Source organism: Mesoplodon bidens (assembly GCF_964165515.1).
Source record: "Mesoplodon bidens genome assembly, chromosome: 4".
In the NCBI taxonomy this organism is placed as follows: Eukaryota; Metazoa; Chordata; class Mammalia; order Artiodactyla; family Ziphiidae; genus Mesoplodon; species Mesoplodon bidens.
In genome coordinates this window covers 96411033-96436285 of record NC_138160.1, presented here as the reverse complement: position 1 = coordinate 96436285, position 25253 = coordinate 96411033, and the positions used below count along the sequence as shown (strand labels likewise).

The following is a 25253-nucleotide window of genomic DNA, read 5'->3' as shown; positions in this document are numbered from 1 at the left end:
CAACTTCTCTAAGTATACACTCATTATTTTTTATTACTTTATATCCTCTAATACCAAAACTGAAAATGATCTTTGACAAGAATTAAAAACTCCTACTATCTAGAAAAGGTACACAATTTAAAAATATGTACAAGCACTTTAAAGATTCTCTGAGTTGTATTTATAGACTATCATTGCAACTGTTCCTTGAAAGGGACAAAAAGCAGCAACAGCAGACTCTACTTCATCCTGAATCTGCAATTTAGTGATTATCTTAAATTTTTGTTTGGATCTGCTTTAAAAGAAGACCAAACTTTTGAAAACTGTAAGTTTCAAAATGACAATTCAAGTTATTAAAAGAAAACAAAATATTAATATAAGTACATGTTTTGTTATAATTTCATCTTTATACTATAGTACAATACTGATTCAAATTCTTGTATAGAATGTAATACACAACATAAAAGCTACAGAATTTTAGAAATCCTTAGTCCAAATATCTTATTTAACATAAGAGGAGAAAACTGAGGTACAAAGAATGTAAGTGACCTAACCAAGAAAACCAGCTTGTTAGTAACAAAACTAGGACTAAACCAGATGTGTAGCCTCGTCTCTGATGCAACATTTGCTTTCTACTTTTTGTAAGGTTGGAAAAGAATAATTACAAACTCAAGTCATACTTCCTAGTTCAAACAGTGCCCTGGTTAGACCAATCAATTTCTTGCAGTGTGCTGGGTGATTAATTTCGTATGAGGTTAGAAGATTAAGGAGCTGAGATAAAGGGAAACGATGGTAATGGCAAACACAACTCAACTACAGTTTAAGAGAGATAAGTAAAGTACAATTAAAATACAAAAACAGAAAGCAAGTACATCTGTCTCAACTATTACATTGGAGGCCTCGAGTTAACAGCAAAATTTACAAATCATAGGTGTGTATTTGCAAATTTAAGAGCAGCATGATATAACCTTTCAATGCAAGTAAACTTTCTACATGGTAAAAAGTAATTTATAGTCAGGTTAGAATGAATTCTCTATTATGAAAACTGTTTTTCATAATATGCATCATACACCTTAAAAATACAGAAAAGTTTAAGTTTCTCAGACTAATCTCTGATTATTCATAATGAGGTTCAGCTAAAGTTTAGTTTTTGAATTGTCACTGAGGAAATATCTTGTTAAGAAATTAAACATATAAACACGGGAAGGAATGTTTATGAAATTATTTGAGAACAAATTATTTTCATGAAACCCATTAATTTAAAACTATTTACAATAGCTGGCAAACTAATCATAAGCAATTTTTATTTATTCATTTTAAAAATAGAAAAGTCTTAGCTGAATTCGAATCCATCTAGACACACACATATATTAGAAAAGCAGACGTCAGAATTGATCATAATATAAAATAAAGGGTGCTATCTAAATTCTTATGAAAACAGGTCCATTCAGCCTAAGGAGTACTCTGTAGTCATTAAAAAGAATGAGATTGCTTTAGATGGGTTTATATGCAGAGTTTTTCAAAGTATAAGTGCAAACAAGCAACATGAAAACCAGCATACATGTGTGATCCCATAAGTAAAAATTTTTAAGGTTATACTTCTATATGTTAGTGCAAAATTAATTTTCTAGAAGGATACACAAGAAACTGGGAAGAAGGACTAAAGCTGGAGGAGGAAGACTAGGTCTAAATTTTATACTTCCATGTAATGTTTGAATTTTTGCCATATGAATATATTACCTTTATATAAAATGCCTTTATAAATTTTTAAAAGAAAAAGATTAAATATCTTCAAAAAATTATTTAAGTTAGATTTATAGTTAACATAAACGGCAATTAATTCCCCCAATCCAATTAATCAAATTAGGAAATTTTAAGATAAAACGATTAAACAGTATATATTTTACTCATATAGTCAAAGATTAGAAATGTCCATGAAATGCTTTACTTACAATCCTCCTTCTAGGAAATTACAAACATTTTCATCTCTCTTAGATACCAAATGGAATGTCTCCCTGATGATTTGCTGTTGTGTATCTTCACTCTGAGAAAGAATAATTCATATATGTTAGGATCTAATTTCTAGGTTTAACAGCATTATAAGAATTAAAAAAATAAAAGGTAGTAGTATCTGTCTGGGAAATTCATCTGAGAGTGCAGTCCTTGGAGAACTAACCTATCATACTTTAAAAGAAACAAGACCTAACATTTTAAAATTAAAAACAAAACAAAAAATCAGCACTTTATAGTTTATCACTTCAATAAAACTTATTTCTCAGCTTCAAAAACCAACAAGAAAAATATCAGACACATGAATTATAGACACTAGTAAAAGGGACACTAGATATTAACTAGTCAAAGCCCGTTGTTTTACAAATGAGTAAACTGAAATAAAGAGATGAAGTTAAATTCACCAAGCAATTCATATCCCAGTAAAAAAGAGTCAGCTTCTCAAACACTGCAATAGAAAACTGGGCAAAATCATGTACAAGAATTTCACAGGAAAGAAAATATGATGGTCCATAAACAAATAAAAAGATGGTAAACCTCATTAGTAATGAAGTGAAACACAAGTTAAAGTGACAATAACTCCACATGTACCATATTAGCAAAAATGTAAAATTATGACACTATCAAATGCTGACAAAGATGTGGAGTCAAAGAAACTCATCCTACCAGTGGGAAGGTAAGTGGTATAACCACTTGGGCAAAAAGTTTTACAATCCAGCACTCCACTCTTAGGTACAATGATAACCCATATGAAACCATTGTTTCATTGTTTTTTTTTTTTTGCAGTACGCGGGCCTCTCACTGTTGTGGCCTCTCCCGTTGCGGAGCACAGGCTCCGGACACACAGGCTCAGTGGCCACGGCTCACGGGCCCAGCCGCTCCACGGCATGTGGGATCCTCCCGGACCGGGGCACGAACCCATGTCCCCTGCATCGGCAGGCAGACCCTCAACCACTGTGCCACCAGTGAGGCCCGAAACCATTGTTTTTGAAGGTCAAAAACAAAAGAAAATTGGTCAACTACATATACATAATAAATTCTTAACCTGTATACCAAGAAGCACGTAGAAGAATGTTCATAAAAGCACCATAACAACAACAAAAAGCTGAAAACAACCCAAATGTCCATCAACCACACATAAATTATGGTACACATTTTTTAATTAATTAATTAATTAATTTTTTATTTTTTTGGCTGAATTGGGTCTTCATTGCTGCGTGCGGCCTTTCTCTAGTTGCGGCAAGTGTTGTGGTGCATGGGCTTCTCATTGCGGTGGCTTCTCCTGTTGTGGAGCATGGGCTCTAGGCATGCGGGCTTCTGTAGTTGTGGCTCGTGGGCTCCAGAGCGCAGGCTCAGTAGTTGTGGTGCACGGGCTTAGTTGCTCCACGATATGTGGGATCTTCCTGGACCAGGGCTCGAACCCATGTCCCCTACATTGGCAGGCGGATTCTTAACCACTGTGCCACCAGGGAAGTCCCTGTGGTATGCTTATAAAATAGAATCCTATAAGCAGTAAAAATTAAATCAGTATATTATACCCATCAATATGAATGATTCTCAAAAGTTTAATGTGGAAAAAAAGAGTTACCACAGCTCAAGTTGCCATTAAAAAAATACCATAGACTGAGGGTTTAACTAACAGAAATTCATTTTCTCACAATTCTGGAGGCTAAAAGTTCAAGACTGAGGTGCCAGCATAGTTGGGCTCTGGTGAGTGATCTCTTCTTGGCTGGAAGACAACCACCTTCTCACTGCGTCCTTACATGTCCTTATGGGGAAAAACAGCAAGAACAGGTTCTCTGGTATCTCTTCTGGTAAATGCACTAATCACATCATGAGGGCCCCACCCTCATAATCTCATTTAAACCTAATTATCTCCCAAAGTTCCAATCCCAAATGCCATCAAATTGAGGGTTAGGGCTTCAAAATGTGGATGTGGGGGGCACACAATTCACTCTACAGCAGGGGAAAAAAGTAAGTACCAGAATGATATGTAATCATTCCATTAGTATAAAATTCAAAAACAGGCAAAACTAAATATTATGTAGTGACAGAAATTTTGGGGTGATAAAAATAAAACTATAAAGAAAATCATGGAAATGATTAACAAATTTCAAAGGATTAGTTTCAAAGGAAGAAACAAAACTGTCAGTCACAGATGAAAAGATTTTCCACATAGAAAATCTAAAATAATTTACACAGAAGTGTTGTAATTAGTAAAAGGTTTTATTAAGAACACAAAGAAAGACATTATATAAAATTCTACTGCCATTCTAACCTTCTGCAATTATGAGTTGTAAAATATAATTTTAAAAAGATACCATCAAAAACCATGCAGTGCCTAGGAATAAAGGAAACAATAACAACAAAAAATGCAAGAGAAAATGTAAAACTTTACTGAAAAAATTAAATACCTAAGTAAGTAAAAAAATGTACAATGCTTATAGACTGAATGAGTCAATATTATAAAGATGCTCAATCTCCCCAAAATGCTCCAAAGACTTAAGGCAGTTCTAATCAAAATCCCAACAAGGGTGTAGGGAGAGAACTTGAAAACCGGATTATGACTCCAAATATGACTCCTCTCATGACTTACATATGAAATCAGAGGACTAGAATAACAAGACACTCTCAAGTGGAATATAAGAGGACCTGCTGACCAGATTAAGAATTATTGTAAAGCCACAGTAATTAAGGCAACATATTGGTGCAGAAATAGGGAAATTGACTGATAGAACCAGAAACACACCCACATATAAATATAGTTATTTAATTTAAAACAGAATACTCACTGCAGATTAGCAAGGATGGAAGGGCATTTCCATAAATGGTGCCAGGATAAAAATTTTTCTTTTGTTCTAATACAATGAACTTCTAGCTCTCACATACTCAAAAATCAATCCCAGATTGATTAAAAATAAATGTCAATAGTGAAGCTACAAAAACTTAAAAATACAGAAGAATATCTTTATAACATTGTAATAGTGTTGGACTTTCAAATAAGACACAAATAACGATAACCATAACGGAAAAGGTTGGCAAATTTGATCACATCAAAAGTAAGCACTTATTTTTTTAACTTCATTTATTTTATTTTTGGCTGCGTTGGGTCTTTGTTGCTGCGTGTGGATTTTTCTCTAGTTGCGGCGAGTGTGGGCTACTCTTTGTTGCGGTGCATGGGCTTCTCACTGCGGTGGCTTCTCTTGTTGTGGAGCATGGGCTCTAGGCGTGCAGGCTTCAGTTGCTCCACTGCATGTGGGATCTTCCTGGACCAGGGCTCAAACCCATGTCCCCTGCATTGGCAGGAGGATTCTTAAGCACTGTGCCACCAGGGAAGCCCAGTAAGCACTTTTAATGCTCAAATGACACCAGAAAAAAGAATTAAGAGAGCTACAAACATGACAAACATATCTGTAATACATAAAAACTGACAAAGGAATAGTTGCTAGCATACATAAAGAACACTTAAATGCCAGTAAGAAAAAGATAAACATCCCAACAGAAAAATGACTTGGCAAAATATAAGACCTGGAATACATCAAACTAAGAAGTTTCTGTATAGCAAAGAAAACCATCAACAAATAGGTAACCTGCTGAATGGAAGAAAATATTATATACCTGATAAGAGGTTAATATCCAAAATATATAAAGAACTTATACAACTTATAGCAAAAATACAGAATCAATCCAATTTAAAAAATTAGGACAGAAAATCTAAATAGAGATTTTTCCAAGGAAGACATACAGATGGCCAAAAGGTACATGAAAAGATGCTCAACACCACCAATCATCAGGGAAATGCAAATTAAAACCACAATGAAGTATCACTTCACACCTATTAGAATGATTATAAAGATGCTAAAAATAATGAGTATTGGCGAGGAGGTGGAGAAAATGGAACCCTTGTGTATGTTGGTGGGAATGTAAATTGGTGCAGCTGCTATGAAAACCAGTATGGACGTTCCTCAAAAAATTAAAAATAGAACTACCACATGACCCAGCAATTCCACTTCCAAGTTTTTATCTGAAGAAAATGAAAATACTAACTTGAAAAGATAAAAACACTCTCATGCTCATTAGGACATTATACACAATAGCCAGTATATGGGAACCACCTATGTGTCCATCGGTGTCCATGGATGGGTAAAGAAAATAAAATGTGATGTATATAAAGGCAAACCTTGGAGATATTGAAGGTTTGGTTCTAGACCACAATAAAGCAAATATTATAATAAAGGGAGTCACATGAATATTTTGGTTTTCCAGTGAGTATATGTTATGTTTAAGCTATACAGTAGTCTACTAAGTGTGCAACAGCATTATGTCTAAAAAAATGTACATACCTTAATTTAAAAATACTTTATTGTTAAAAAATGCTAACTATCATCTGAGCTTTCCATGAATCATAATCTTTTTGCTGGTGGAGGGTCTTGCCTCAGTGGCTGCTGACTCCCCAGGGTGGTGGCTGCTGAAGGTTGGGGTGACTGTGCCAATTTCTTAGAATATGACAACAGTAAAGTCTGCCTCGCTGATGGACTCTTCCTTTCACAAAGAAGGAATCATGCAATGCTGCTTGATAGCATTTTACCCACAGGAGAACTTCTTTCAAAATTGGAGTCAGTCCTCTCAAACCCTGCAAATACTTTATCAACTAAGTTTATGAATTATTCTAAGTCCTTTGTTGTCGTAACAATAAACTTTACAGAATCCTCACCAGGAGTAGATTCTATCTCAAGAAATCACTTCTTTGCTCATCCTTAAGAAGCAACTCCTCATCCACTCAAGTTTTTTATCATGAGACTGCAGCAATTCAGTCACATCTTCAGGCTCTGCTTCTAATTCTAGTTCTCTTGCTATTTCCACCACAGCTACAGTTACTTCCTCCACTGAAGTCTTGAATCCCTCCCCTGCAAGTCATCCATGAAGGCTGGAATCAACTTCTTCCAAACTCCTGTGAATGTTGATATTATGATCTCTTCTCATGTTCTTTTGATTATGATTGACTATGATTGACTATGATTTGACTATTGACTATGATTCTCAAGAATCATAATGTTCTTACTGGCATCTAGAATGGTGAGTCCTTCCCAGAAGGTTTTCAACTGACTTCGCTCAGATCCATCAGAGGAATCACCATCTATGGCAGCTATAGCCTCACAAAATGTATTTCTTAAAGAAGAAGAGTTGAAAGTCAAAATGACTCCTTGATCTGTGGGCTGCAGAATGGACACTGTATTAGCAAGCATGAAAATAACATGAATCTCACTGTACATCTCCATCACAGCTCTTGGGTAACCAGCTGCATTGTCAATGAGCAGTAATATTTTGAAAGGAATCTTTTTTTTTCTGAACTGTAGGTCTTAACAGTGGGCTTAAAATAAATTCAGTAGACCATGTTGTAAATAGATGTGCTGTCATCTGGCTTTGTTGTTCCATTTATAGAACACAAGGAGAGTAGCACAATTTTAGCATAACATTAGCATAATTCTTAAGGGCCCTAGGATTTTTGGAATGGTAAATGAGCACTGGCTTCAACAAAGTCACCAACTACATTGGCCCCCAACAAAAGATTCAGCCTATCCTTTGAATCGTTGAAGCCAGGCGCGTCCTAGATGGCATCTTCTTCCAACAGAAGGTTCTTTTGTCTACACTGAAAATCTGTTGTTTAGTACAGTCACCTTCATTCATTATCTTAGTTAGATCTTCGGGATAACTCAATGTAGTTTCTACATCAGCACTTGCTGCTTCACCTTGCACTTTCATGTTATGGAGACGGCTTCTTTCCTTAAACCTCTGCTAGCTTCAAACTTTTCTTCTGCAGCATCCTCACCTATCTCAGCCTTAATATAGAGTTGAAGAGTTAGCGCCTTGCTCTGGATTAGGCTTTGGCTTAAGGGAATGTTATGGCTGGTTTGACCTTTTATTCAGACCACTAAACTTTCTTCACATCAGCAATAAGGCTGTTTCACTTTCTTATCATCTGTGTGCTCACTGCAGTAGCACTTTTAATTTCCTTCAAGAACTTTTCCTTTGCATTCACAGCTTGGCTAACCGGTGCAAGAGGCTAAACTTTCAGCCTACCTTAGCTTTCAACATGCCTTCCTCACTAAGCTTAATCATATCTTGCTTTTGATTTAAAGTGAGAGACATGCAACTCCTCCTTTCACTTGAACTTAGAGGCCACTGTCAGATTATTAACTGGTCTAATTTCAATATTGCTGTGTCTCAGGGAACAGGGAGGCCCAAGAAGTGGGAGAGAGATAGGGGATTGGCTGGTGAGTGGAGCAGTCAGAACACACACATTTGGTTCGCTCTCTTATGTGTGTGTGGTTCGTGGCATTCCAAAACACTTATAACAGTAACATCAATGATCACTATCACAGATCACTATCACAAAGATAATAGTAATGAAAATTTTTGAAATATTGCGAGAATTACCAAAATATGACATAGAGGCACAAGTGAGCAAATGCTGTTAGAAAAATGGCGCCAATAGACTTGGCTTGAGGCAGGGTTGCCACAAATCTTCAATCTGTAAAAAAATACAGTATCTGTAAAGTGCAATAAAGCAAAGAGCAATAAAATGAGGTATGCCTGCAAATTTGTGTTGTTTTTAAGTCACTGAGTTTGTGGTCATTTGTTAGAGCAACAGTATAAGTGAATACCAGGCCATACTGAAAACAGGGGGATTAAGAAAATGTCAACAAGCCAGATGTTGAAATCTCTAGTCCTTTTCTTCAATCAGTTCCCAGAATTCCTACAGTTAGGCCTTCGTCACCCTCCAGGCTAAAGCCTGGAACAAACTTCTCCAGGAACTGTACCTAGATCTAAAGTTAATGACATTGGAGGTTCCAACTTTGGCAGAAACTGTTATCTGTTCACCAAACTCTACTTCCCAAGCACACAATTCAAGAATATTTTCCATTCTCCCTTGAATTTAAGGGAGCCATACAACTCAGTTTTGGACAACGTGATGTGGTAGGCAGTTGCAGTGGTATACCAGAGCTGGCACAATTGAAAACCACAGTGCGTTATCTCTTCCCATTTCTGCATTCAGTCACATGATGTCACTACATCATGCTGGTAGCATGAAACTGACCATAATGGAGTACTTACATCATGTAGCCAATACTACAAAATAGAGTTCTTTCCTCCCAAGTGAGCCAGTTGTTAAAAATATACTGTCCATGTACCTACTGGTCATCTGTATGCCTTCTTTAAATGCAAATCAAAACTATAGTGAAGTACCACCTCACACCAGTCAGAATGGCCATCATTAAAAAGTCTACAAATAACAAATGCTGGAGAGGGTGTGGAGAAAAAGGAAACCTCCTACAGTGTTGGTGCCAATGTACTGATAAGCTGGTGCAGCCACTATGGAGAACAGTATGGAGGTTCCTCAGTAAACTAAAAATAGAATTACCATATGATCCAACAATCCCACTCCTGGACATATACCCGGACAAAACTATAACTCAAACAGATACATGCACCCGTATGTTTATAGCAGCACTATTCACAATAGCCCAAACATGGAGACAACCTAAATGTCCGTGGACAGATGAATGGATAAAGAAGATGTGGTACATATACATAATGGAAAAATACTCAGCCATAAAAAGAACGAAATAATGCCATTTGCAGCAACGTGGATGCAACTAGAGATTATCATACTAAGTGAAGTCAGAAAGAGAAAGACAAATGATATGATATCACCATATGATATCACTTATATGTAGAATCTAAAGTATGGCACAAATGAACCTATCTACAAATCAGAAACAGTTTCACAAACATAGAGAACAGACCTGTGGTTGCCAAGGGGGAGGTGGGTTGGGGAGGGAAGTACTGGGAGTTTGGGATTAGCAGGTGTAAACTACTATATATAGGATGGATAAACAAGCTCCTACTGTATAGCACAGGGAACTATATTCAATATCCTGTGATAAACCACAATGGAAAAGAATGTAATAAAAAGAATGTCTACATGTGTTTAACTGTGTCACTTTGCTGTACAGCAGAGAATGGCACAACATTGTAAATCAAATATACTTCAAAAATAACTTCTTTTAATTTTAAAAATATATAAAAAATTTTTTTAAATACACCATGTAGGGGCTTCCCTGATGGCGCAGTGGTTAAGAATCCGCCTGCCAATGCCAGGGACACAGGTTCAAGCCCTGGTCTGGGAATGCTGCGGAGCAACTAAGCCTGTGTGCCACAACTACTAAGCCTGTGCTCTAGAGCCCGCGAGCCACAACTACTGAGCCCACATGCCACAACTACTGAAGTCCGCGTGCCTAGAGCCTGTGCTCTGCAACAAGAGAAGCCACCGCAATGAGAAGCCTGCGCACCGCAACAAAGAGTAGCCTCTGCTCGCTGCAACTAGAGAAAGCCCGCATGCAGCAACAAAGACCCAATGCAGCCAAAAATAAATAAATTAAATAAATTAAACAATACACCATCTAAGCCTCACTCATAAAAATTCCTGCACAATCTTCCACGTTAACTAGATGCAGAAGTTCCGTTAACACCATCTCAAGAATGACAAATAAGTGCCCACAAAGAAGGTTCTAGCTGATCAGAAACACCAATACTATACTTTATGTGAGTGAGAAATAAACTTTTATTATGTTAAGGCACTAAGACTGGGGGGATTGTTGTTACAGCAATTGTTACCCTAGCTAAACTGCCTAGCCACACTGTCTCAAGTAAAGCTCATATAGATAACCTCTACTCATGGATTCAGCGTTTCCAATTAGTTTTCAGTATCCCATCTTTACACAGAAGTCAACCAAAGATTAGTGGACATCTGAAGACAGCTCGAACATAAAAGCTAAGGACAAAAGTAGGGGAGAAAAGCAACTGAGAGGAAACAAACCAAGTAGGAAGAAGAAAATTTTTAAGTATATATCATTAATACCAGAGAGATAAGAAAAGATAATCCAACTAGGAAACAGGAACAGGGACAGCATACCACAAAACAGTAACATTCAGAAATTTTTTAAAAAGAGTTCACGTAAATTAAAAATATACGGAGAAATTTTAAAATTGGGGGGAAAGAATGGAAAATCATTCAAAAAATAGGACCAAAGGGCGGAAAGACAGAAAATAGAAGAGAAAGGATAACAAAAGTAGAACAACAATCCAGAGGAATGCTGAATAAAAGGAGATTCAAAAAGAGAAGAGAGCAAACTGAGAAATTTTTCAAGGAAAGAAAACAAGAACTTCCAGAATTAAAGAGCCTGTCAGGAATCCAGCACAACTAATGAAAACAGACTCATAGCAAGGGTCTATGAAACTTTAGAAATTGCTGACAAACAGGACACTACATATTTTCTGGACAGTAAAAACAGATCATACACAAAGAACAGGTAATCAGAACTGCATCAGGCTTTTCGATAACAATACTGGAAACTAAAAGGTAAGAGAGCAACGCCACCAAAATTCTGAGGAAAAGTTATTTCCAACCAAGAATTCTATAGGCAGTCAATGTAAAGTTATACTCTTTTCAGACATGCAAGATCTCAAAAAAAATCTACCTCCCATGACCTTTCTCAAGAAGTTACTGGAGGATAACTCCTGTAAGCTCCACCATGGTAAGGTAATAAACCAATAAAATCAAGCAACAAGGGATCCAACACAGGAATAGGCAAAAGGAATACCTAAGATAACAAAGATCCTAATATGACTGCCATAAAACAGGTCCAGGTTGGACCTAGTCAAAGGATTCCAGGAGGGATTTCTTCAGGAACATGAAACTGATAGAAGATGTATATGACTGAGACAACTGGCAAAGACATGAATTAGTGATAAGTAAATAAAAAACTTGATCAAAGGAAAAGGCGACTGTATCCGCAAAGAAAATGAAATGTCAGGAAAGGAAAAACTAAGCACAGTTTACAACATGGTTCAGCTGAGGATGTTTACACAAGAAATTAATGTAAACACCAAATACTGATCTAATCAAAATTATGATGTAACTATGAAAGGACTGGTAGGATACAGATGCTGGGCGGGAGGGGTGGAAAAGGAGCTAAATAATCATTTTCAATAGCAGAAGTCAACAGATCATGCCCACAAGTGAAAAATCAGGCAACAAAACAAGCATGTTATTTAGAGACATGTAATAATCACTGAGTTATCAAATAAAAGTACGTACCTGTGGGAAGGGGGAAATGAGACCATGTTGTTTTTTCATTATAAACCTTATAGAACTATTATATTCTTTAACCTATGCTAATGTATAACTTTGATAAGCAAACTAAAAATTAAAAAGGGAGGAGGAGAGTATGGATTCTGCAACCAGACTATTGGGGTTTATTCCTGAATATGGTCTATATTAACTGGGTGACTTTGAGCAAGTTACTTAACCTCTCTGAGTGCCTGAGTTTTCCTCATTTGTAGCAAGAATAACAGTATCTACCTCACAGAGTTGTTGTGAAGATTGAGTTAATATATATAAAGCTCTTAAAAACAACAGCTGGCACATAATAAGCATGGATTAACACTGACTTACTTTAGAAAATCTACCTCCAGGCCTTGTTAGAATTCTAATGATAGTGTAAAAGGTCTTAGAGGAGTTTTATTTTAAGGAAAGTTATCTTTTTGCATTATATTATTGTTTATAAACAAATAACAGGTTAAATATGCTAAACCTTAATTATGTTTCACTATTTTAACAGTGAAAAGAATTTCTCATATGAACTTCAAGACTGCTACTTGGAATCATCTTTCTTAAAATACCAAGCAATACTCAACTAAGAAAATCAATACTGGTAAGAAGTCTTGAAATTTTAATCAAATAACCAGTCTAAGTTAAAATTAAACAAATTAAGTCTCTGCTTACATAAGACAACTTCCCTTTCTTTAAAAATCAATTTAATTTAACAGCTTTCATAAAGAAGCCTAGAGCTTGCCTCAGGCTGATGAGATTTCCTAACACTGTTTCATAACAAAGGTATACATACATTTCAGTCAGTCACAACTCCTAGATTACATCAGTCTAAAGACAACTAGAGTTACATAAAGGCAACAACTTTTATTTTAAATACTTCTTAATGTATACTGAAAATTAAATTTTAAAAATTCAGTATCCCACTAATAAAACCATATCTTTTCCTATGCTTCTTCCTTGTTCCTACACATATATCATAAAAGGCAACTTTAAAACCTAAACTTTCCTCTAATCAAACAGTAAATATGTCATTATCCTCTTCCCTCCCTCCCACACACGAAGAATTTTTTTCTAAAATGCATTCATTCGGGCTTCCCTGGTGGCGCAGTGGTTAAGAATCCACCTGCCGGACTTCCCTGGTGGCGCAGTGGCTGAGAGTCCGCCTGCCGGTGCAGGGGACACGGGTTCGTGCCCCGGTCTGGGAGGATCCCACATGCCGCGGAGCGGCTGGGCCCACGAGCCATGGCCGCTGAGCCTGCGCGTCCGGAGCCTGTGCTCCGCAACGGGAGAGGCCACAACAGTGAGAGGCCCGCGTACCGCAAAAAAAAAAAAAAAAAAGAATCCACCTGCCAATGCAGGGGACATGAGTTTGAGCCCTGGTCCAGGAAGATCCCGGAAGATCCCACATGCCGCGGAGCAACTAAGCCCATGCGCCACAACTACTGAGCTCGTGTGCCACAACTACTGAAGCCTGCATGCCTAGAGCCCGTGTGCCACAACTACTGAAGCCTGCGCACCTAGAGCCTGTGCTCCACAACAAGAGAAGCCACCACAATAAGAAGCCTGAGCACCGCAATGAAGAGTAGCCCCCGTTCGCCGCAACTAGAGAAAGCCCACAAGCAGCAACGAAGACCCAATGCAGCCAATAAAAAAAAAAAATGCATTCATTCACTCCACTGAATGTTAGAATATCAAGAATTACCAAGATAAAGAGAAAGTTTCTTTTCCCAAAGAGCTTAAAGCAAGAAATAAAATGAATATAACTACTTAATATTTTTATTTCATGTTCTATATCTTGCCTTTTTTATATTTCAAAAAAGAAATAGATGTCTTTATAATAAAAGGGGGCAATCCCTGACATAAGAACAGCACAAATAATATACTATAAGAAGGGGAACAAATGATTTTCAGCAGCAAGATTATTTTCAAAGAAAAGTGATAGATATCTAGGGACGGCCTTAAAGAACAGATAGAATTCAGAAATGCAGAGAAGAGGGAATGTGAAGTTACATGATATTGGAGGCAGAAGGAAAAGTTTGGGCCAAAGCATGGAATCAAGAAAGCGAGCAGCATATATGAGGAATAATTAGTTCATTTTGCAAAAGGAAGAGGACTGTCTTTTTCCTAAAAGGAAGAGAAGTTTGAAAACTAAGCCTCAGAGCACTCCAACATTTAGGAATCATGAAGAAAAGAAGGCCCCAGCAAAGAAAATTCAGTGGTTTTTTTTGCCAGACCTCTCCCAAGCAGGAAGTCTGGCTGGAGACTTGATATATGTGAGTAGGCTTCACTTTAGCCTGAGTGTATAAAGAACAAGCAGTCATAATGGGGCTACCCTTAAATCCCAAAAAACAAGGAGGGAAGAGGGCACCTGCAACAGAAATTATATTAACACTTGCCCAGATATTTCATTAAATTTCTTTGAACTCTCTGGCATTTTCCCCCACAATGTATAAAACTGTATTAAAAATACTTAGCACAAGAAAGCACTCAATAAATGACAGCTATTATTAACACTCTAAAATTAACATCTACCATACTAAACTGTTTCCCACTTTCAGTGGCAAAAACCTTATTATTTAATTTAAATAACAAACAGCTGAGAAGGTGATAGACAGAGTTTGAAATATTTAAAGAGAGAGCCTGAACAGTGGTGGAAGCTGAAAGGTCTGAAAACCCAAAAACAAAGTAAAATTTGGGGAGGAAAGTTGGAGTAAGGTATCTAGACAATTCAGTGGGAAAAGAATAGTCTTTTCCACAAATGGTGCTAGGAAAACTGAATAGCCACATGCATAAAAATAACGTTAATTCCTAGCTCACACCCTGCACAAAACTTACTCAAAAAGGATCACAGACCTAAGGGTAAGAAAACTACAAAACTCTTGGAAGGAATTATAGGTACTAACCTATATGACCTTGGATTCGACAAATCTTTCTTAGATGTGCAAAAAAACACAGGCAAAGGAAAAAATAGATAAATTGGACATCAAAATTAAAAACCTTTGCACTGCAAATGATATCAGCAGGAAAGTGAAAATAGCAGAACAGGAAGAAATATTTACAAATCATACATCTGTAAGGTACTTGCATCCAGAGTATATGAAGAACTCTTACAAACTCGATAACAAAAAGACATATAACCCAACTTAAAAATGAGCCAAGGATTTGAAAAGACTTTTCTCCAAAGATATGCAAACAGCCAATAAGCACATGAAAAGATGCTCACTGTCAGTGTCATTAGGAAAATACAAACCAAAATCACAATGAGATACCATTTGACATTCACCAGGATGGCTAGAATCAAAAAGACATATAATAAAATAACAAGAGTTAATTAGGGACTTCCCTGGTGGTACACTGGTGAAGACTCCGTGCTCCCAATGCAGGGGGCCTGGGTTCAATCCTTGGTCAGGGAACTAGATCCCACATGCATGCTGCAACTAAGAGTTCACATGCTTCAACTAAGGAGCCCATGAGCTGCAACTAAGGAGCTGGCAAGCCACAACTAAGGAGCTGGTAAACTGCAACTAAGGAGTCCACCTGCTGCAACAAAGACCTGGTACAACCAAATAAATAAACAAATATTTTTTTTAAAAAAGAGTTAATGAGGATATGGAGAAATTAGAAGCTACATACATTGTTGATGGGAATGTAAAATGGAATAGACAATCTGGAGAACAGTCTGGTAGTTCTTTAAACAATTAATAAACAAAGTTACTGTATGACCTAGCAATTCCATTCCTAGATACACACCCAAAAGATGTGAAAATATATGTTCACAGAAAAATTTGTACATGAATGTTCACAGCAGCACTATTCATAGTAGCCAAAAAGTAGAAACAATTCAAACATCCATCAACTGATAAAGGGATAAACAAATGTGGTATATCTATACAATGGAATATTACTTGGCCATAAAGAAGAAAGCAGTACTGATATGTGCTGTGACATGAGTGAATCTTGAAAGCATCATGCTAAGTGAAAAGAGGCCAACCACAAAAGACTACATATTTCATGATTTCATTTATATGAAATGTTTAGAATAGGCAAATCTAAAGACACAGAAAATAGATCAGTGGTTGCCAGGGGCTGGGGGGAGTACAGATTGGGGAGTGACTATTAATGGGTATGAGGTTTCATTTGGTTTGATGAAAATGTTCTAAACTTAGATTATGGTGATAGTTGCACAACCATGATTACCAAAAACAAAATCACTGAATTGTACACTTTCAATGGGTGAATTTTATAGTATGTGAATTATAAATTATATCTTAAAGTTTTTTTAATGTTAGGTAATTCTTAAAAAAAAAAAAAAAAGCTGGGCAAGTTTTTTAGCTAACTTTCTCCTTAAAACATCTCTCAATGAAACTCTTCTCTGGAAGAATCCTGTAGGACTTTGTATTTTGTAATAAGAAGGAAGTTCATTCCAAAACAAGGTCTACAATTCATTTTGAGGAAATAGAGTATCTGAGAACAATCTCTGGAATGTTCTACAGTCCCGAAATTATATAATTTTCCAACCAAGGATAGGAATTAGAAAGAAGTAGTAATAATAAAAGTAATAATAATAAAAGTAGTAATAAAAGTTATTATTTATTTAGGTACAGTATTGAGTCTTTATTATGCATCAGGTTTTATAAGTATTTTCTTATTCAATCTTCATTTAAAAAAACATTTTTCAAAATAAAAGTCCACAGTAGAAGCCTGGTTAAATAAATTATGATACACTAGACAACAAACTATTATGTGGTCATTAAAAAATTATTTTCTGGATATAACACCAAAAGCATAAGAGAAAAAAAAAAAAGGTAAGTTGGACCTCACCAAAATTAAAACCTTTTGTGCATCAAAGGACACTATCCTTTGAAAAAGGATACCATTCCTTGGGTGAAAAAGCAAACCACTGACTGGGAGAAAATATTTGCAAATCATATATCTGATAAGGGATTGATATCCAGAATGCATAAAGAACAGCTCAACAACAAAAAATCAAACAGCCAGATTATAAAGTGGGCAAAGTACTTAAACAGACATTTCTCCAAAAAAGCTATACAAATGATCAGTAAACACATGAGAAGATGCTCAACGTTACTAGTCAGTAGAGAAATGTATCCTATGACCCGTGTTCATAGCAGCATTGTTCACAATAGCCAGAAAGTGGAAGCAACCCAAGGATCCACTAACAGATAAATGGATAAACAATGTGTGGCACATACATATATGCAATGGAATATTATTCAGCCTTAAAAAGGAATGAAATTTTGACACATTCAACAACATAGTTAAACCTTTGAAGACATCATACTAAGTGAAATAAGCCAGTCATAAAAGGACAAACATTGTATAATTCCTCTTTCATGATATTCCTAGAGTAGTCAAATTCATTGAGACAGAAAGGAGAATGGTGGTTACCAGTGGCTGGGAGAAGGGGAGAATGCGGAGTTAAGTGTTTAACAGTGTACTAAGTTTCAAGTGGAGAAGATGAAAAAGTTCTAAAGATGGAGGGTTAGTGATGGTTACACAACACTGAGAATTTACTTAATGCCACAGAGCTATATACTACCTAAAATGGTAAATTTCAGATTACATATATTTTAGCACCATAAAAAATTATTTTGTAACAATTACACTAAGATATATTGATGACAGGAAATGGAAGAATATATGTGTGGTGGGATACACTAGCAGTCTTCCCCACTTAATTAGACAGCACATAGTAATCAAAACAATTCAGTGGGTCTGACACACAGATAAAGAGCCCTCTCCTTCTGGGTAACAAAGGGAACAATGACTGACAGCTACTCATTCTTGAATGACAAGGCTCGAAGCAAGGCAGGAAAGATGTAGATGCTTCGCACAATATTAGAGGTGGTTTAGTGGCGTCACATAAACTTTGCTCTTCTATAATCAAGGCTGTGAGATGTCTGAGAAAAATAAATGCTTTTTTTCTTGAGCTGTATTACTTCACAGGTTACTTAGGAAACAAAACCAGCTTGATCACTGGTCTCATTAGTATAGAGGTTGCACAGAATTGAGCACTCACTTTTACCTTCATTCACTAGGTTAGCTCTCCTACCTCTCCAAACCAGGTAGAGAAGAATATAATTGAGCAGAGTCTCATTATTGAGCAACACTGACTCTCCTGCAGAGGCCAGAGGCATTGTTCCATTGTGCAAAATACAAGTAGGATTCAAGGAGAAATACCACTTCTTGTGGAGAGCATGTTAGGGATGATGTCATCAGACTGAAAGATTTGAAGAGACTGTGTGATTTGGCATATGGGCGTGATCTGTCCCTGTCTTTCTCTCTGACTCATCTCTTGCCACTCTTCCCTGTGAGCACTCAACTTGCCTTCTTGCTATTCCTCAACACAAATTTCGGACCCATCTGAGGGATCCTGAACCTCTTTCTGCCTGAAACATTCTTTCATCAGCTGTTCTCAAACACTCCCTCACCTCATTCAGTTCTCTTCTCAAATGTCAGGTTTTTAAAGAGGCTTTCCTTGATGATTTTATTTAAGATAGCCTCTCCCCCATCATTCTCTAACCCCCTACACTGTTTCGTTTTTTTTATAGACTAATCACAGTTGTCACATAATTTGCCTATTTCCTATCACTAGAATGTAAACTCATAGGGCAGGAAGGACATCAGTCTTACTCATTACAATATTAGCAGTGCTTAGAACAGGGGCATACAAACAACAAATAGATATCTGTTGAAGGAATATGGGCAGAGGAAGAGAGCATAAAGAGTGAAATGGGCAGGTCAGATAGTATCCAAAAAGGCCACTCCTACTTTCAAAGGACTAAGTCCAGATGTGCCTCCCCTTGGAGACTTAAGAACTTAACACCTGATGGCTAGAATACCAGCCTTTATTCCTCCTACACTGCAGTATTCTTGAGCGTTGCCTGATCCTTCAGTAAATAAAGTAGTTTATCTATATTGCAGTTCAAAGGATTTGGTAAGGGGAAGGCTCATATGGCTGAATGGGCCAGGAAAAAACGTGTAATTTATCCTAATTTGAGAGTTTTACACAACAAGAAACTGGAAGGGGACTGGCTCCTCTAGATGGTCTACAACTCAGAATTACCTTGGCTTAGCAGCAGCTGTGAAGAAATCCATAATCCAAAAAGCACAAAGACAACTCCAAGTGTTAAAGAATGAACTCTTTGACTTTATAACAAAAATTAGCAAATATTGCCCTTTGGGATCAAAAAAGGGAAGGGCCCTGATACACTCAGGTTACTTACAGAAGTTAAACTATGTGGGGAAAAAAAAAAGATATACACAGAGAAAAAAATACATGCAAATTATTAAAGTGCAATTAACATACACTATTGTATTTAAACATTTAACAATAGAACAGCCAGACATTAACCAGATATTTGGTTATCTTAAAGCCACAAATGTTCCATAAATCCAACAACAGCTTCAATGCATTCTTTGTGTTAGTAATGTCTAAAGGGTATATACTCTTCATCGGAATATTCTGGAAGAAAAAATTTAAGAAAAAATAAACAAGAAATACACTATCAATAGTTATTGATGGGTGGTAAAATCAAGGATGTCCTTAGTGATCTTTTTTTTTTTTGGCCACGCCATGTGGCATGCGGGATCTTAGTTCTCCAACCAGGGATCGAACCCGTGCCCCCTGCATTGGCAGCGTGGAGTCTTAACCACTGCACTGCCAGAAGTCCCCCAGTGACCTTAAAACTTAAATATTTTCCATGTAATCACAATAAAGAAACTTATTTAAAAATTAAAACAATAAATAATTGAACAATCAGCTTTACCAAAGAAACATAATACAGCCACGTTATACAAGACCTTTCCCAGTCCCGAAAGGCAGAGGAATGAACTATAACACTGTCCTATTTATAACCTTTTCCCCAAAACCAAAAAAATCACTGTAATGGTGAACATTCTATTTCTTCCTTTCAATACAATTTTCAACAGGTTTATTAATCTTAATTTTTTAAAGCAAGTTTTCAAGCATACTACCCACAAAAATTGTGATTATATTAGAATTTGAATCTTTCAATGATCCATTGGTGTAAGGAATACCTTGAACTAAGTAAGATCTTTTGTGGCACATGTTCAGAACCACGTATTATCAAGAACCATTCCTGATAGTAACATCCTCAGAAGCAATCTAAAATTACAGAGGAAAAAACTACCTATTCAAAAGAAATAATGTGAGCTAATGAAGAGAGAATAGTGGACACTTCTTTGCCTACCCACATCCACTCTTCTCTTCCACCTTTCCAACAAAACACCAATTTTCTTCATGTTTCCACCCTCCTCAGCTGCAAGGGTGGATCCCCATTCGTATAAGCTGTTACTGGTCTTGGGTAGAACTAATCAGGCTGAAGGGAAACACACAGCCCAGGATTACAGGAACAGATCACTCTCTCCTTGTGCATTTTATTGATTACAACTGATTTCAGGGTGGAAATCAGCCTTTGGACATCGATTTTGTGAAGAGGAGGGCAGAGAAAGAGAAAGAAACTGGGTCTATGATGAAGTCATTGATTTGCTGAATCAAATAATTTTGTAGTTTGTCTACTAGTCTGCACTTACTATTCTGTATCCTAACAAAGTTCTTTTTAAGCAAATTTGAGTCAGGTTACATGAAACCCAACTTACTAGCCAAAAGCATCCTAACACATATGGAAGGAAATCAAACCATTTTGAATTATCTTGTTAACAAAAGTCAAATACTATATGTTAATATGTGTTAATACCTTAATTAATACTTAGAACTGTTGACAACTACGTCTCCATCATAAAAATAAGTTTAAGTATCCCATCTGTCATGTTGTCTTAATAGCTGCCAAAAAAAGACATCAGTAAACACCAATGCATCTTTCTTAAAGATTTTTTTAAAAGAAAAAAGTTATACATACTTACACTTTATATTTTTTATGTAAATACATTCAAAAAAAAAGAGGAAAGAACAATCTGAGAGTTCCTTCTAGGGCTTGCATTTGGTTGACAAACAACTTAATAATCAGACATAGTTTATAAGAATATTGAGACAACTCATGTATGTAAGAGTTTGAAAACTTTCCTGTTTGCACTTTGTGCGCATGCTTATACATACACAATTTTTTATATGTGTAGACACAACTAAGATAATTAATATAAAAAAACACTTTTATTTTATTACAGATATTCACCACAGGATATGCCATGGTGCATTGATAACATGAGAATCATAACTCCAGAGATTTTTTTTTCTCTTGCTTGATGGTTATGTAAAAATATATCTGGTGGGGCTTCCCTGGTGGCGCAGTGGTTGAGAGGCCGCCTGCCGATGCAGGGGATGCGGGTTTGTGCCCCGGTCCAGGAGGATCCCACATGCCGCGGAGCGGCTGGGCCTGTGAGCCATGGCCGCTGAGCCTGCACGTCCGGAGCCTGTGCTCCGCAACGGGAGGGGCCGCAGCAATGAGAGGCCCACGTACCGCAAAACAAAACAAAACAAAAAAAATATATATATATATATATCTGGCTTATGAAATATAAATCTCATTAGTCATTTATAGTAATACACAAATATTGCCAAGCAAATATAAAAACACTAAAGTTTACTGTTGCCAAGTTGCTATGGCTAAATATCAATTAAAGAAACAAACCAAGAAAAACATTTGAACTTCTGCAGTCATAGCTCAAGGATGCAGAAGGTGAAAACAAAAGTGGATGCATTCTGATGTAAACTGGTACAGCCACTATGGAGAACAGTATGGAGGTTCCTTAAAAAAGTAAAAATAGAACTACCATACGACCCAGCAATCCCACTATTGGGCATATACCCTGAGAAAACCGTAATTCAAAAAGAGTCATGTACCACAATGTTCACTGCCGCTCTATTTACAATAGCCAGGACATGGAAGCAACCTAAGTGTCCATCAACAGATGAATGGATAAAGAAGATGTGGCACATATATACAATGGAATATTACTCAGCCATAAAAAGAAATGAAATTGAGTTATTTGTAGTGATGTGGATGGACCTAGAGTCTGTCATAGAGTGAAGTAAGTCAGAAAGAGAAAAACAAATACTGTATGCTAACACATATATATGGAATCTAAGAAAAAAAAAAAAGGTCATGAAGAACCTAGGGGCAAGACGGGAATAAAGACGCAGACCTACTAGAGAATGGACTTGAGGATATGGGGAGGGGGAAGGGTAAGCTGGGACAAAGTGAGAGAGTGGATGGATATATATACACTACCAAACGTAAAATAGATAGCTAGTGGGAAACAGCCACATAGCACAGGGAGATCAGCTTGGTGCTTTGTGACCACCTAGAGGGGTGGGATAGGGAGCGTGGGAGGGAGGGAGATGTAAGAGGGAAGAGATATGGGGATATATGTGTATGTATAACTGATTCACTTTGTTGTAAAGCAGAAACTAACATATCATTGTAAAGCAATTATACTCCAGTAAAATGTTAAAAAAAAAAAAAAGTGGATGCATTCTGAGTCCACCCTTGAAATCTTAACGTCTGACTCTAGCAGAATGAATCAAAAACTTCAGTTTAGAAAAACTGGTTTGACTTCGTATGTCCCTCACATAACAGCAGGTTGGAGGCACAATCAAACCTAAAAATCTATTACAGCGGGAACTGGAAATCTGTACTATTAAAGGGTAAAGATGAACATATAAATTGTTGTATCATGAGGGAGGATAAATAAGAAATGGAAATCCAATGCACTAAGGGAAACTGGTTCGCAAATGGTTAAACAGTTTTCAAACTCCTCAGTGTCAAATCATTATTGCTGGACTCAAACCTCAGCATCCTATCAGAGTACAGAACTGGTACCCCAGCCACACACCTAGATATCCCTTAATAAATTAAACTAAAAACTGTCAATATTATTGGATATCTACTTCTTAAAGACTTCTTTCAACTAAAAACAGAAACAGTTGCAGTTACACCTATTTCATCATTACTTCTGTCCTAAAGGCATGGATTCTTAAAACTTCTAGTTAGTAAAGGACTGAATTTTAAGAGTTGGAAGGGGGACTTCCTGGGGGCACAGTTGTTAAGAATCTGCCTGCAAATGCAGGGGACACGGGTTCGAGCCCTGGTCTAGGAAGATCCCACATGCCACGGAGCAACTAAGCGCATGCACCACAACTACCGAGCCTGCGCTCTAGAGCCCGCAAGCCACAACTACTGAGCCCGCACGCTGCAACTACTGAGCCCACACGTTGCAATTACTGAAGCCTGCGCGCCTAGAGCCCATGGTCCTCAACAAGAGAAACCACCGCAATGAGAAGCCCGCACACAGCAATGAAGAGTAGCCCAAGCTCACTGCAACTAGAGAAAACCAGCGTGCAGCAATGAGACAAACGCAGCCAAAAAAAAAAGAGTTGGAAGGAACCTTAGGAAATCATTTCTAATCCACACTCCATCTCAAGGTAGGAAACTCTGATGAATGCATTTAGCAAAGATGTATGGAGTTCTTTACATTCAAGGCTGAATGTTGATTGCTGGGGGTAACACAAATATATCTAAAACCTGATACCTTCCTTTAAGGAATCTAGAATGCCCCAAGGAATTTTGGGATGTGAAATAGAATATTGTACTACAATAAAGATAAAAATAAAATCCTAAGAGATTTTATTATAAAAAAAATAAAATCCAAGAGAAGTCTTTAAGCAAGATAAAAGGATTCAGTGGATGCTTAAGTGATGTTTGAGTTAAGCCTGGAATCTAGACATTTGGCAGTGGAAGGGAAGGACATTCCAGGCAGTGAGAATAGAATAAACTCTGATGCCCTGTACATGCAGACTTCATTTCCAACTCCTCTTTCCTTACATAGTCTGCTTTTGCCAGGCCAGTCATCTTGGCACCTATTCTTCCAATAAGAGAGGTTCTTCAAACAGGCATTCCCTCCTCAGGGCCTTTGTATCTGCTGCTTCCTCTGCCTGGAAAGAACTTCCCCCAGATACCTGCAAGGCTGGCTTTCTCACCTCCCTCAAGTCTTTGCTCAAATATTACCTTCTCAGTGAAAACTTACCTGACTATCCTATTTTAAAGTGTCATCCTTGCATTCCCTATCACCCTTCCCTGCTCTATTTTTCCCACAGCACTTATTATTATCCGGCATGGTATATATTCTACTTATTAGCTTTGTCTATGCCCCTGTTGAAAGAGCAGAAGTTATCTGTTTGTTCACCTCCAAATTTTAAAACACTGCCTGCACATGGTAGGCAAGACATCAACATTTGCTGACAAACAAATGGAATAAAGAGTGAATAAATGAACTGACTGAATGAAAAAGATTTCTGCCCTCAAACGGGTTATGATCTATCAGAGAAAGCAAATATATAAATAAATAAATAATCTTAAATTATTCCTGAATGACAAAAATAAATACACAGTTGGCAAAACTCAATTTATAAAAGACCAATAACAGTTCCTAGCATCCCCATTTCCACATGTCCAGCAACCACTAGATTCTTCTTTTTTACATCTCTTAGCTCCCTGCCCCCCGCCCATAACACTGTCATGGAGCAAGGACCAAAAATGACACCAGAGCTGCCACTGCTGCAACAACTGTCTCTTCCCACATTAACCTTCACTGCTACCTACTGAGTAAAGGTAAAAGATATTTCTGTTGCCATCATTGGACAAGAGAAAGATGTATTCCTGGATTTCCAAATTCAATACATTTTTCTGTATGTGGTTAAATTTTACGCTACAGAAGTGGTTACACTGATATTACAGATTAGCCACGAAATCTTCTACTTTGAATAGTGCTTAGTTATTAAGTGGAGATATGGAAAAACACATTTTAAAATTGTTTCACTATTGGAACACACTGTTTCTACACTGCAAATGGATGGCACAGGCAAAATGGCTAAAGGAAAGATTCCTTCAGTAAAGGCTAGTACAGTACTATATTTTAGGCAAATGGGTAACAATGTAAAGTCAAGGGAATTTTTTCCACTCAGAAGAATCAACTAGAATTTTATCCTGGATTAAAGAATGATGTAGAATTCTTAGAGCATTAGTATTTAAATTATGCTACACTAAAACCAAACAGGAGTAGTAGAAAATATTCTTTATCGCCAGCA

At 37.0% G+C, this 25253-nt stretch overlaps 1 protein-coding gene across 1 annotated transcript in view; it reads right to left on the bottom strand.

Moving 5' to 3' along the window:
• AP3S1 (adaptor related protein complex 3 subunit sigma 1) overlaps window positions 1-25253 on the bottom strand; it is a 67638-nt gene that overhangs the window by 40773 nt on the left and 1612 nt on the right. Inside the window, 1 exon segment of the mRNA XM_081231862.1 lies at window positions 1932-2023. Within this exon segment, the coding sequence (XP_081087988.1) occupies window positions 1932-2023 (92 nt within the window).